General features: G+C 41.3%; 2 protein-coding genes across 2 annotated transcripts; one reads left to right on the forward strand and one right to left on the reverse strand.

Annotated features, from left to right (window-relative positions):
• Window positions 1-283: 283 nt before the first annotated feature.
• Window positions 284-4,193, reverse strand: zcchc9 (zinc finger, CCHC domain containing 9). Its single transcript, XM_044174612.1, has 6 exons — window positions 4,042-4,193; window positions 2,866-3,297; window positions 1,812-1,962; window positions 1,628-1,720; window positions 1,482-1,550; window positions 284-564 (listed from the first exon to the last, which is right to left on the reverse strand). The coding sequence occupies exons 2-6, from the start codon at window positions 3,274-3,276 to the stop codon at window positions 452-454; spliced, it is 837 nt and encodes a 278-aa protein (XP_044030547.1). The 5' UTR covers window positions 3,277-3,297; window positions 4,042-4,193; the 3' UTR covers window positions 284-451.
• Window positions 4,194-4,782: 589 nt separating this feature from the next.
• Window positions 4,783-11,816, forward strand: LOC122865762 (hatching enzyme 1.2). Its single transcript, XM_044174611.1, has 10 exons — window positions 4,783-4,907; window positions 5,021-5,053; window positions 5,149-5,214; window positions 5,350-5,399; window positions 6,836-6,905; window positions 6,983-7,097; window positions 9,125-9,297; window positions 10,077-10,158; window positions 10,252-10,373; window positions 11,525-11,816. The coding sequence occupies exons 1-10, from the start codon at window positions 4,856-4,858 to the stop codon at window positions 11,761-11,763; spliced, it is 1,002 nt and encodes a 333-aa protein (XP_044030546.1). The 5' UTR covers window positions 4,783-4,855; the 3' UTR covers window positions 11,764-11,816.
• The last annotated feature ends 1,862 nt before the right edge of the window (window positions 11,817-13,678 follow it).

Here is a 13,678-nt window from a genome sequence, read left to right on the forward strand (position 1 = left end):
CATGAAGTGAGATTTTTAACCCGAGTGAGGCCTTTTCCTGGTTCAAGTTCTATACGCTAACGATTAATTGATTCATCAGAATGAGAACGAAAAGTGCCCAAAACAAGTAAAACACACCCTGTAAATAATAACTGTCTTTCACAGGTTGCTGTGTCCAAATAACTAATACTGAGATGTGTTACATAGTCTAACTAACAATGTTTTGTCTCAATAACTGCCTAAGACAATAAATCCATAACCAAAAGTTTTATTCCAGCACCAGAATAAAGTCAGGCTGTAAAAATACAGAAGCATCGCTTTATTAAAAAGCACCTCAGATATACACAAAGAGATTCAGAATGTGTCTGAAGAGCCACTTCGCTGCATGTGAATGGTGATTAGTCCATTTATTAGAGTCCAGAGGGTGAAGCTGAGTCAGAGTGAAGAATCAGCAGGAGACGACCTCTGCAGATCAGAACATCACCACTTTAGTCTGTTTGGGTTTGGCTTTCTTCACAGGAACATGCACTTCTTCGTGGTCTGCACTCATATTGTTGGACAACCAGGCAACCGTCACCGAGTTAGCTAGAAGGAGAGGAATTAAAGATAAGACACGTAGTGGAGGCAGAAGTATTCAGATCCTTTACTGAATTTAAAGTGGCAGTACCACACTGAAAATGAATGTACTGTACTGTCTGAGTACTTCTTCCTCCACTGGTTAGCTAGTTCACACGCGATAGCCTCCATTACTTTCTCTTTTTAATAAAACAGTGTATTGTAAGCATTTGTCTCTACTCAGTAATGTCTTTGTCTCCCATATTACCTGAATGATGCAGAAGGTGAAACGTCACTCTGCTACAACATTTTGATTTTGTCAATTGAGTTAAGTTGTAGTGTAAGAACAGGCAGCTGTATTCAAAAGGTTACTTCAGTAAAACTACGTAAGTATTTTGAGCTAAATGTACTCAAAGTATCAAAAGTCTAGCTGTTCACTATCTAACCTTAAACAAACTCGCGTCCAGCTGGTGATTATCAAACTAACTTCAGCCTGCTGGGAGTTTTTTTCCACCTGATTGTGACCGACAGTCGTTTGTCTCGACTTTACCCAACGTGTAAAAACTCTGGTTTTCTTTTTCGCCCCCCCGACACTGATGTACTGTCTTACAGACGACAGAGACAATGATTAATTGAAAAAAATTAATTGGCAGAATAGTCAATGAAAATAACAAGTTGCAGAAGCACTCTCAATGTGTGATCAATCAATCACCTGATGAGATGAACAGATCCTGGTGTTTTCAGTGTAGGTACTAAATAAGAGTTTGAACAGTCGCCTCACTCAATAAATACGGCCTTTGCTGTGTAATGTAGCACCATTAATAAACCTGATATTGTAGGTCATAAAAATTTCGTCTGTCATTTTTCAGGCGAGATGGAGCGCCTCCACTCTAAAACGCTGCCGGAAACCCTGAGGTGGAAGTCTGAAGGAGACAGAAGAGACTCACTCGAAGCCTGGTGCTCTGGACAGTCCTTCTGAAAATGTTCCACCGAACCGCAAACACGACAGCAACCTCCTGCAGACACAGAAACGATCATTTAAACTAGTGTCACATTAATTCCTATACGCTGTAGTGAATATCTGTGTTCGTACCTTGAGCATAAAGTCCTTTAGGATTATCTGGGCAGGACCGCGACAAGTGTCCAGTCTGACTACAGATGAAGCACTTAGCATACGGGTAATCACCTGACACACAGAGAATGTAAACATCGTTAAAGCAGTATTAAATATGAATCTATTACAGATGCAAAGCTGTAAATCTCCATGTTGTCCTCACCCAGAGCAGGGTCCACTTTAGCTCTACATTTCTGGATTTCATGTTCGGTGGAGCCGCAGCGGTAGCAGATGCCTCGGCCCATCTCCTCGTCCCTGTCGGCCTCCGGACAGTCGGCCAAACCGTGACCGGGCTTCCTGCAGTTAAAACACAGCTGGAGGAGAGAAGGAGACAAGGAGAGGGACGAGAGGAAGGAGACGAGGGGAGTGACAGGAGGAAGGAGACGAGGAGAGTGACAGGAGGAAGGAGACGAGGAGATGAGGGGAGGGATGAGAGGAAGGAGACAAAGGGAGGGATGAGAGGAAGGAAGGAGACGAGGGGAGAGAGGAGAGGACGGAGACGAGGGGAGTGACAAGAGGAAGGAAGGAGACGAGGGAGAGAGGGAGGAGGAGGAGAGGAAGAGGGGAGGGATGAGAGGAAGGAGGGACGAGGGGAGTGACAAGAGGAAGGAAGGAGACGAGGAGAGTGACAGGAGGAAGGAAGGAGACGAGGAGATGAGGGGAGGGAGGAGGATGGAGAGAGAAGGGGAGATGAGAGGAAGGAAGGAGGGGGAGTGAGAGAGGAAGGAAGGAGACGAGGGGAGTGATGAGAGGAAGGAAGGAGACGAGGGGAGTGATGAGAGGAAGGAAGGAGACGAGGGGAGTGACGAGAGGAAGGAGAGGAGAGTGACGAGAGGACGGAGACGAGGGGAGTGAAGAGGAAGGAAGGAGACAAGAGGAGTGACGAGAGGAAGGAGACGAGGGATGAAGTCTGAATGCTGTCTGAAAGCACTATATTATAAGGATTACTGGGAGACGGTGTGACGTCGTCATTCAGAGCCGCAAAGTACAATTATTATGACATATTGTAATTTTCTGACAGTTGAGGTTTGTAGTATTAGACAAGGACGAAAACTTTTGTACGAGTAGGCTTTATGTGAACAGACAGACAATATTGGTGACTAAGCTATCTAGGTTATGTATTTTCAAATAAAAAAAATTCAAGTCAAGACACAAACTCAAGGACCAGGTCCTGGTTCTGGTTCCGTATCTGGAATATGTGGTTTGAAAAACCTCACCATGTTGTTCTTCTTGTCCGTCTGCCTCTTTATCCTTCTGTCCTCTCTTCTTCTGTCTTTTTTCAGGGCGGTTTCCACCTCCTCCCTGAGCCCCTGCACCCCCTGCCACCCTCCTTTATCCCCTTTAGGTAGCGGCTGTCCGGTCTGCTGGAGATACTCCAGGAAGCCGTTCACATCCTCACTGACGTAGTCCTTCTTCTTATGGTTGGGTTTTTTCACAGCTGATCCACCAGGCTGAGTCCCTCTCAGATGGTCCCTCTGAGGTCCTCGTTTAGCATCGGCGGGGCCACCAGATCTGCCTGGATGACCTCCTCCTCCTCCTCCTCCTCCTCCTCCTCTCAGCCGGCTCCATGGAGTGGCCTCTGCTGGCTTGTGTTTATGGACGTTATTGGCTCTCGCCCACCTCGTCATGACTGCACCCTCTGGATGAAGCTAAGGAAAGAAAAAGTGTATTTCTTTTTCTATTTAATTTTGACAATATTGTACTTTTTACACTACTACAATTATTTGACAGCTTTAGTTACAGTGACAGATTATTAATACAAAATATAAATCAACAAATAAATGATGATGTATTATTATTATTAAAGTTATGAGACTTTATTGATCCCTGGGTTGAAAAATCAACTCCACTTTTACCAGCTGCAACATTAAAGTGATGAACACATTAATGCATCAATAATAATAATAATACAATAACATAATACATTTCATTCTGAAAAGGGCCATTCTGCATAATGTGTACTTTTACTTTTGGTACTTTAAGTATATTTTGATGCTGATACTTTTATTCTTTTACTTAAGTAAGATTTAAAATACAGGATTTGGGTATTTCTACACTGTGAGACACTTATTAAATTAGTTTGAATCACACAAAAAAAGGAACAACTGTTGATGCTAAATTTGGCGAATAAACTGTCAAACTGAAATTATCTGGCGTTGTTGTTGTTGAATCTAATTGCTATTTAAACATCGTTAGGAGAAATTATTTTACGACAAAACAATTAGCACGTAAGCTAGCAGCTAGCTAAATAACAGCGCGTTACCTTAGTTTTTAATGGAAAAACAGCATTTTCCCAACTAGTGAGGCTGCCTAATACAACAAGATAGTTGGTGATTAAAAATCAAACTAGAGAATATATTGTTATATAGCAATGTAAGCTCAAACAACATTACCCTGACAGATTTTCGGTCCCATGTGTATGTATTTCTCCCGGAAGTGGTCGGTGTTCGTCTTCTTCTCTCTGTTTTTTAACGGTAGTTGGTACCAGCGTATTAGGCGCATTACCGCCACCTGCTGCTTCGGAGTGTGGACCAGAGTTTAAATCCCACCCCTTAATCCTGTTCAGTCAAATCAAACTCTACTTCCTGATCCACTTGACAGATTAATTCATGTTTTTATATTAAAATCCTGATTTCCAGCCTTCCTGAGATTTTCTTACATATGTTGCCTTTCTTGTTCATCAGCGGTGGAGGAAGTATTCAGGTCCTTTACTAGAGTAAAAGTATTAATACCACACTGTAAAATACTCTGTTAATAGTAAAAGTGCTGCTTTGAAAATGTTATTTAAGTAAAAGTATGTAAGTATATTCATCATGCAGAATGCTGTCAGTGTTATATTGTTCTTGGCCTTAACTATTATATTAATTTATTAGAATTGCAGAAACATTAACATGTAAGCAGCATTTTAATGATGTAGCTGGTTGAGGTGGAGCTAATTTTCGATTGTATGTACTGTTGGGTATTTGAATCTACAATAATGCAACATATTTTTTAAACTGTTAATGTGTTAAGTAAAGTAACTACAGCTGTGAAACTAATATAGTGGAGTAAAAAGTGGAATATCTCCCTCTGAAATGTAGTAATAGTTTCTTCCTCTGAGCGTCACAGGAATAAATAAGGCCGGAGCTCACAGGTGATTTTACTTAATGTGACTAACGAGGAAGTGGAGCTGAAAACCTCAGTGTGTCGGTCTTGGCCTCTTGGACCATGCTGCATCTGCTCCTCACTGCACTTCTGATTGCTGAATCCCCTAAAGATGGTAAGGAATCAGCGCTGTTTGGTGTTTTTGAGTTTCACTGTTTGATTTTTTTTTTTTTTTTACGCTCTGGAAAAGCAAACGTGTGATATTTCTCTCATCTTATTGTGTTTTAGTGGACTCCGGTCCTATACGTGAAGCCAAAGAAGGTACAGCTTGACATAATTTAAGCTTGGATTGATCAGAATGTCGACACTCGTGAGATTTGTCCGTCTCTTTCATGTCAAAATGTGTCTTTTTACAGGTCTTCAGGAAGACTTGTTCACCAAGGTGTTGCGTAATTTGGAGTCTAACTCAGAGACTTTAGAAGGTGAGCCCACACTGTCAGTATTTTAGCCTGAACGTGTATTTAATATTTGCAGTTGAGGAGAAAAAGGTTGAACAAAGAAGGAAAATCTGTATGAATATTGTTGCTTTTTCTCTTCCTCTATCATGTTTTCGACAGAGCTCATGTCCAAGAACTATGCAGTGTTGGAGGGAGACATGATGTTGCCAGTGAGTGAAACTGCCTCATTATTCATTCAATTTACTCTTAATTTCTGTGTATTTATTATTGGAAAGTTGGGACTTGTGAGCGACAGATTCTATAACATGAACGGTCAAAGTTGAAGCAGCAAGTGGCCGAGATTTTCTGACTTAGTCCCTGATTTGTGTTAAGCTCCAAAAACACCGGATCCTACATTTCCCATCATGCCACTCAATAGCATCTGTCATTACACGCTCCCTTCCTGGTAAACTCTTGGGTTTTTCAAAGTTTGAGCCCTCGACGTACAGTACATGTGACAAACGATTTTAAAAGAAGGAAGAATCAATGTTCTTATGGATCAAATGACTACGTATGATGTGAAAGGGGTCGCTTCTAGAGAAAACCTGAAGTTCTTATAGTTTTATGGCTCGCAACTTGACTGTTTTGGTTCACTCACTGCTCTCGTAGTGTCACTTTCAGCCACATCAGCTGTTTTTCAGAGAAAAAGCTGTAAAAACCGCAAACAGCACAGACGCAGTCAGAGAGCAGCTGGTGAACATAGCGGAGCATCTAGCGGCTAAAGAGCCAGATGTTTCCCTCAGGAGACCAAACACAGAGCTGACAGAGAGAAGACCGGACTGACGTCCATCAGGCGACACAAACACGACTCCTGATGAAGCGTCATGTTGCTCTGTAGCTGCTGGAGGTGTAACTAACTGTTTGCAATCCACGGATTTATCACCGCACTCCTGTAACACTGTCGGACTCACGATGGACAGTTTAAAACAAAGGATCTAAATCGATGCAGCAGAATTAGAGGGATCTTTTTTTTTTTTTATTCCTTCCTTGTCAAAACCTGGCGCCTACATTACCCACAATGCAATTCGACCAGTGACAGTTGGGTGGGAGATTGGGGCGTGCTATGCTAGTGTCGGCTAATGTAGCCTGCAGCAGAGATGAGCAGAGGTCTGGTGAGCTCACTGCTCTCTAACTCCACACAAACAGATTAGTTTAATTTTCAAACTTGTAGTTTTCAGCCCTGATTGACGCTGACTCAAGTGACATCACTCGAGGACATTTCGCTTCACACAGCACAGAACTCAACATCAATGATAATGCCGCTGAAGGCAGATCTTACCTAGAACACTTATTTAATGAGTTTAAAGGTTCATTGTTGACATGGGAAATGTGAAGTTGTTTTTTGTATTGTCACTGTTTTTATATAACCATATTTATTATTTATAAAAAAGTATCAGGTCTTTATCGAGGAAATGAGGTGGCGCTCTATAGTGTCGGGGCCCAACATGTTGGAGGGCACATGTCCCTCTGGTCACGTGCCCATTGAAGTGAAGTAGGCCTACACAGTGAGCCCCGACTTAACCTGACCTGCACAGCTGTCTGTAACGTGACGCTCGTCAAGTGTTTTTGTATCTGCGCACACTTGAAGTTTGTTTCCCCACAACAGAGCGACAGGAATGCAGTGAGTAGCACGTGGCCAACGCTGGAGATACCGTACGTCATCAGCCCAGAATTAGGTAAGCAGTCTGACGTCACGTCGCCGGTCCGAGTCTCTGCTCGCGGGAATCCTTATTTTACGGTCTGTGTTTTGCAGCCAGTCGGAAGAACGACATCCTCGCTGCTATGGCGATGGTGTCCGAACACACCTGTGTGTCCTTCCACAACCGAACCTCTGAGACAAACTACCTGCTCTTCAAAACCAGCAAAGGGTATGAAAACATTTTAATATTGTACGGGGATGCGACTAACATTTTCATTAGTGATTGATCCGCAGATTATTTTCTCTAATAATCCTTTTGGTCTATAAAATATCCTTCACGAGCAAGGACCACACCCTCAAAGAATCGATAGTGTATTGATTATGGACGTATGAGTGGTGATTGACTGAGCTTTGTCAAGGATCCACTGCAGCTCCTGGTCTCGGGGGCAGATCCCCAAAACTTTCCTAAGACTCCAGCGATGACTGAACATGGCTCAGATCTTGCTGGGAGGTTTGGGTTGATCAGCGACCCATGACTTGGATTTAGATGTGGTGGGGGAGACTTTTGGATGTGTATGTAATGTGATCATGAGGAAGCAGAGGTGACGTTAGTTTAAAATCATTTCTGAAACTCAGGCGTCATTTAAGTGACGGTCGGACACACAGGGTGGTGAACCAGCAGGTACGTGGACTCCAGTGTGCAGGCCAGGTGGTGAGACTGGTCTCTCTAATGAGGACTGAGACAGGGGGAGGCGGCCTTTACTTGGGCAGGGGGAGCCTGTGAGCAGTTTGGGGAAAGAAATGTAAGGTTGAAGACGAAGCTAGCTAGTGTGGCGACGTCAACAGAAAACGTAGGTTACCGCTGTTCTTGGATGAGCGAAAGGCTTTGAGAGAAAGGGGAGTGTTGCAGGTGTGGTCCTGCTTCTGAACTACAGCTGAAATTATCTACAGGAAAACTGTACAATGTCCAACACAAATCCTTTTAAAGCCCAAAGTGACGTCCTCAAACGTCAGTGGTGGAAGAAGTACTCAAATGTCAAAGTAGCAACACCACAGTGAAGAACTACGGTTACAAGTCCTGCATTCAAACGCTTACTTAAAAGTACAAAAGTATTAATACGGTGTCGTCCCTCATTCGTCCAGCAGTTGTCCATCGTAGAAAAGGTTTCAGTCGTAGTCATCTGGACACTGTTTTCAGAATCAAGACGTTTCGGCTCCCATCCAGAAGTCATTCTCAATTGGGGGGGACTAGAAATTTAAGCTACTGTTACATAAGCCCCGCCCTCAGGAAGGAGTCTACCTGAGTATCTGTTAATAGCTAGTTTCACCTGAAACTGACCCAATGGTTTCCATGATGGCCCAGTAATCAGGCCTATTGTTTTCTGGCTGCATCTCCCTCATCACTGTTCAGTACCTGATTAGCATGTGATTGGCGTGACCAAGGTGCTAATACACTGTGGTAGACTTTGGGCAGATTGAATCTCAGACCACCATTTCTGTTCAAAGAGGGGTTCTCTTTATTCACAAAAATGGCTTCCTTGACGCCCCGTTCAAACCAACTCTTCTCTCTACTAAGAATCTCCACCTCGCTGTCTTCAAGTCAGCGAGGTGACGATTCTGAGAGAAATGGTGGTGTTTTGATCGTTTTCTACGATACAAAAGTATTAGCATCAACATGTACTAAAAGTAAAAGGACTCATTATGCAGAATGGCCTGTTTCAGAATAATGTATATTAGAATTATTGATGCATTAATGTGTTCATCACTAACGTTGCAGCTGGTAAAGGTGGAGCCAGTTTAAACTACTTTATATACTGCTGGGTAGCTTTAATCTATAATAATGCATCATTTATAAGTTGGTTTTTATATTTTGTATTAATCTGAATTTGTAAAGTTACCAAAGCTGTCAGACAAATGTAGTGGAGTAAAAAGTTCAATATTTGCCTCCTAAATTGTTGAAGTTTTAAAGTAGCATAAAATGGAAATACTAAAGTACAGTTTTGAGTAAGTCAAATCTTTGACTGTTCGGATAAAACCAGTGGTGGACAGTAACGTAACTGTCTCATAAGGTCCTCACAGCTGCGAAGCCCGAACTTGTGAATGTGTTTGGTATTTTTGCTTTTAGAAAATGATTAATTTATCATATTAGTTGCCAATTTTCCTGTCAATCAACAAATAGTTTCTAAATGTCTCATATGTTTAGGTGACACATTTACCTTTTTCTGTAGTCTGAGTGTGCATCAACTATCATTGTAGCTGTGCGTCGTTTGTGGGCTTCGTCGGCGGTGAGCAGCCTGTGTTCGTTGGGCCCCTGTGCAGGGTGGGGAACATCGTCCACGAGATCCTTCACGCGCTGGGCTTCCACCACGAACACACAAGGCCAGACCGTGAACAGTACATCACAATTCTTCCCCGTAATATTATGCCAGGTAATGTTTCTGTGCTCATGTGAATAATTATAATTAGATTAAAGATCATGTTTCTAAGATGTGTAAAAATATTCTGCTTTGATAGTTTTTTTTTTTTTTTTTAATCGGGGGCGCACCGGAGAGTTAAAGGGGAATCAAAAATTGCACTCCTTCTCAGAGTCATAACTCAGTCAAATCTGAACTCAGAGACATGAAACATATTAATCATGCGACTTACACTTCCAGAGGAAATCATTATCTCTGTCTGTGCAGAACAAACGGCCATAAATCAGAGAAAGCCGCGTCAGAACTTTCCTGAGAATTGTTTTCTTCAGTATTAAAGTAATCCAGCGATAGTTGTCTGTACGCAGCAAACAGCTAACTCAGCATAGTTTTAATGGAGCCACTTTGCCAAAATGTAAACAAATGTACGTTTTTAAAAAAGAGGGGGCTTGAGAGAGAGAATACCAGAACCTTCTCCCCTGAGAAATAAACCCAGGCCCAATGGGGCTTAAGTTTAACTGATGGACACAAGATGTCTCCTACTTCACGTCTCAGTGTTTGACCTGGAGGCTCACATGTAAGTTTCATACTGAACCCTGATTGGCTCCAAACTAGTTGTGATGTCACAAATACTGCTGGTACATCCAGATGTTAAACTGAGAAACTTTGCTCTTTCGGCAGATGAACAAACCTCATAGTGAAGCAGAACACCTGAGGGGAGCGGGGCTTTAATGGCTGACTGTTTTTATGATGAGGCTGTTTGCTATCGGCGTGAAAATAATCAAGATGTGTTTCAGGGATGGAGAGAAACTTCGAAATGCAACATGGCAAAACCTATAATCTCTCGTACGACATTTCATCTATCATGCACTATGGAAGGTAAAGTGTCCAAAATACAAAAACATGTGGAGTTTTTTCCTCTTTTCTTTAAAAGGGGATTTTGTGACTGTTTTTTATTTTATTTGTTTTCAGTGGGTTTTTTTCAGCGAACGGCCAGCCCACCATCATACCCAACAAAAACGTGAAGGACATGGGACAGAGGGTGAAAATGACAAAGACGGACATTGCGAGAGTTCGCCTTCTCTACAGCTGTGGTATCTGCACTCTGACATTTGCTTCCTATATACTGTAGTTAGCATACGACAGAATCTGCAAGTTTTATACTAAAAGGAAGCGATACAATTGGGCTGCACCAGGAAATGTTTGGTGTTTTGCTTTAAAAATGACTGAAATGATTAATTGATGATCAATCAAACTTTATTTCTATAACAACTGATTAGCAAGCTGACAAGACAGTACAAATATATAAACCATAAAATAATTTAAGCATGAGAAATAAAAACAATGAATGTAAGAATAAAACCAAAAAAATGGATGACTGACGCATGCAGTCGACAAGAGGGGATAGAACACTTTATGGCCTTTATTTATTTCATTCATGTTTTAAAGTGTTTGTCAACATCCAAGTCGTAAATACGTCTGGGGATTTTTCTGAAAGCCATCTGTCTATAATGTAATTAAACCCAAATTGTGTAGTGTATCGCTGCCACGCCAGAAAAAGAAACAGATCAGTTTCATGTTTTAACGTGAAAAGTTTATTATAAACAATGTTTTTCATATTATTAAACATACAAACTTATAAGATGTTTGTGATAACAGTATGCTATTATCTCATGACGTGAGAACTCATGTGATAATGTGTCGTTATGACAAGTTTTGTCGTAAGGTGAAAATATCTTGTTTATAACATGAAAAACATTTAATTATAACAAACTTTTCGCATTATGCTGCGATACTGATGATCCGAGTCGTGATGTGAATGTGTGGCCTAACCAGGTGACTCTCGCATCCATCAAACATGTGATGCTTTAAGCTAAGTGCTAACATGCTGATGTTGAGCAGATATAATGATACCATGCTCACCATCTTAGTTTAGCATGTTAGCATGCTAACTTGGCTAATTAGCAGTAAAGAGTGCAGCTGAGGCTGATGGGAGCGTCAGCAGCTCTGCAGGTGTTTGGTCAGAAACCAAAGTGTCGGACGCGTTCACATGTCGACCTGATGGTGGCGCTAGATGGAAAGTCAGAGGATCAGCAGAGTTATTACAGTTCATCCTGAGGGGAGCATGAACGATGAAGCACGTTTCACAGCAACGACCAAAGTGGTGGAGCGACAGACTGATATTACATCTATAGAGCAGTGCACACACTGCTTCACTCTCCTCCTCATCTGTCCTCTTTCCCAGATATCACACAGGAGATCCAGCAGGATGGCAGTGCTGATGCTGATCAGAAGGATGCAGACATGCATGTACTGGTCAAATACCTGTTGTCTGCCATCAAGAACATGTACCAAGGTCAAGTTTCTGCCAACAAATCAGAGGAACAGCAGACATCTCTTACAGCCTCTCAATCGGCCTCACTGCAGCTCCTGACTGCTGCCACTAGAGGGCACAATGCCACCACCGGCGGAGAACAGGCCTAGACACAGCTGTGACTGACTATTTATTTATTAATAAAACCAAAATACACGTCCCAGTCTCTGATGGATTTGTCTTCACTGGCATGTTTCACATGACATCAGGCAGTTAAAATGAGCTCAAACTTGTGTTCATTATTTCAAAGCAAAAAACAAACAGAACCGTACTTCCCAAACGCTGTGACTCCTGATATTAAAAGACCATGTTAGCTATTGAGAGGCTGTAAGCGACAACCGTTCAGCTCAGCATCAAGTCAGTCCACTGGGAAAAAATATCTCAAACTTTAGTCTTTTCTGTCAATAACGGAGTCCTGAAAACCTAAATGAGTCTGCCAATGAGGTAAAATTACTTAACCTGTTTTTCCAAATCTGTCAAACTTTCTCAATGTGTGCGTCTTGAAACAAGAGAAAGCGGGTTGCTGCACTAGAATGAAGAAAAATGACCTTTACTTGTGTTAAGGGAAATAATAGCTGAAGGACTCAATTACAGAATTTAAAATTAGTTTTTGCAGTGTACTGAAGCTTGTAATGTTTCCCTATGTGGGGGAAAATGTGGTAGAATCACTTATATGGAAAAATAAATCAATGTTACAACACTATATGCTGCTTATGAGCAGCGGTGGAATATAATGAAGTACATTTACTGAAGAACAAATTTGAGGAACTTGTACTTGAGTATTTCCATTTTATGCTACTTTCTACTTCCACATCTCAGAGGGAAATACTGGACTTACTCCACTACATTTATCTGACAGCTGTAGTTACTTTACAAATTAAGACTTTTTATAGGAAACATATGAAAAGCTTATAAAATGTTATAAATTAAACTCCCCAAGTACAGCTGAAACAGTCGATTAATCAGTTAGTCGACTGACAGAAAATGGCAACTATTTTGATAATCATTTTTCATGTAAAAAAAAAAAAAAAAAAATCATGAAATTAAGCGATAATGAAAATAATTTAGTCGCATCATACAATGTAAATGATTTTAAGATGGATCAACTTCAAAGTGCCTCTGCTGCTTTACAAATGTGAGTTAACCAGTGGTGGAGGAAGCACTCGCATCCTTCACTTCAGATATTAAAACAATTAAAAAGAAGCAAATCATCACATCTGTGAAGCTGGAAGCATGAAATGATTTTCTGTTAATCTACTAATCGGTTCAGCTGTACTTGTATAAACTGCTAGTTTAATTTATTACAGCGTAACTCGTAACTAAAGCTGTCAGATAAATGTGAAGTTTAAAAGTACAATATTATGAGATGTAGCGGAGTAGAAAGTAGCATGTGAAGTAGAAGTACCTCACGTTTGTACTGAAGTAAATGTCCTTAGCTACATTCCACCGCTGGAGTTAACTGAACTTGGGTTGAATAATTAGCTCAAAGTCGTCCTATGAGTTGTGAAAATGTAAAACCAGCTGAGTAACATTCACTGAACTTAACTTTAAGATATTAAGTTAAACATTAGACGGATCTGTTTTCCTGTTTTCTCAGTTTTTCACTTGGCATGAGGAACTTATCGCTACAGCTGGAGCCAGAATTCAATAACTTTCATCGTGGTTTGCATTGTTTTCATTATTAGCTTAGCTTAACATGTATTAAAGACACACAGCAAGTTTCTATCAAAATACAAAAAAAAGGAGTTTCTGGAGAGGTTTACCCCTCGAACAATGCATGCTGGGAAGTCTGCTGATTCTAATTTAGAAACTTAATTTGATGAGTTGAGTGAACTCTCAGGAGCTCATTCATTCAGCTTCAAGTCAGAAGAGCTCTTGTTCATAAGTTCTGAAAATGAACGCTGCTGCGTCAGAGGTAACGCCGCTGCACCCCGCTCGCTGTGGTCGACCCTTCATCCCCTGCATAACGCGGCTGTTCGTGTTAATGTCTCAAAACCTTTTCATCCCAGTAGATTTCTGCATACA

Source organism: Siniperca chuatsi, linkage group LG18, assembly GCF_020085105.1.
Source record: "Siniperca chuatsi isolate FFG_IHB_CAS linkage group LG18, ASM2008510v1, whole genome shotgun sequence".
Classification (NCBI taxonomy): Eukaryota; Metazoa; Chordata; class Actinopteri; order Centrarchiformes; family Sinipercidae; genus Siniperca; species Siniperca chuatsi.

Bases quoted from the DNA above. Each gene is read 5' to 3' on its own strand.
- zcchc9 (XM_044174612.1), bottom strand. From the start codon at position 3,276: ATGACGAGGTGGGCGAGAGCCAATAACGTCCATAAACACAAGCCAGCA. The intron at 1,963-2,865 runs GTGAGGTTTTTC...TCTCTCCTCCAG, and splicing joins CGGACAAGAAGAACAACATG to CTGTGTTTTAACTGCAGGAA. The intron at 565-1,481 runs GTGAGTCTCTTC...CTCTCCTTCTAG, and splicing joins TCCAGAGCACCAGGCTTCGA to CTAACTCGGTGACGGTTGCC.
- LOC122865762 (XM_044174611.1), top strand. From the start codon at position 4,856: ATGCTGCATCTGCTCCTCACTGCACTTCTGATTGCTGAATCCCCTAAA. The intron at 6,906-6,982 runs GTAAGCAGTCTG...TGTGTTTTGCAG, and splicing joins CGTCATCAGCCCAGAATTAG to CCAGTCGGAAGAACGACATC. The intron at 10,159-10,251 runs GTAAAGTGTCCA...ATTTGTTTTCAG, and splicing joins TCTATCATGCACTATGGAAG to TGGGTTTTTTTCAGCGAACG.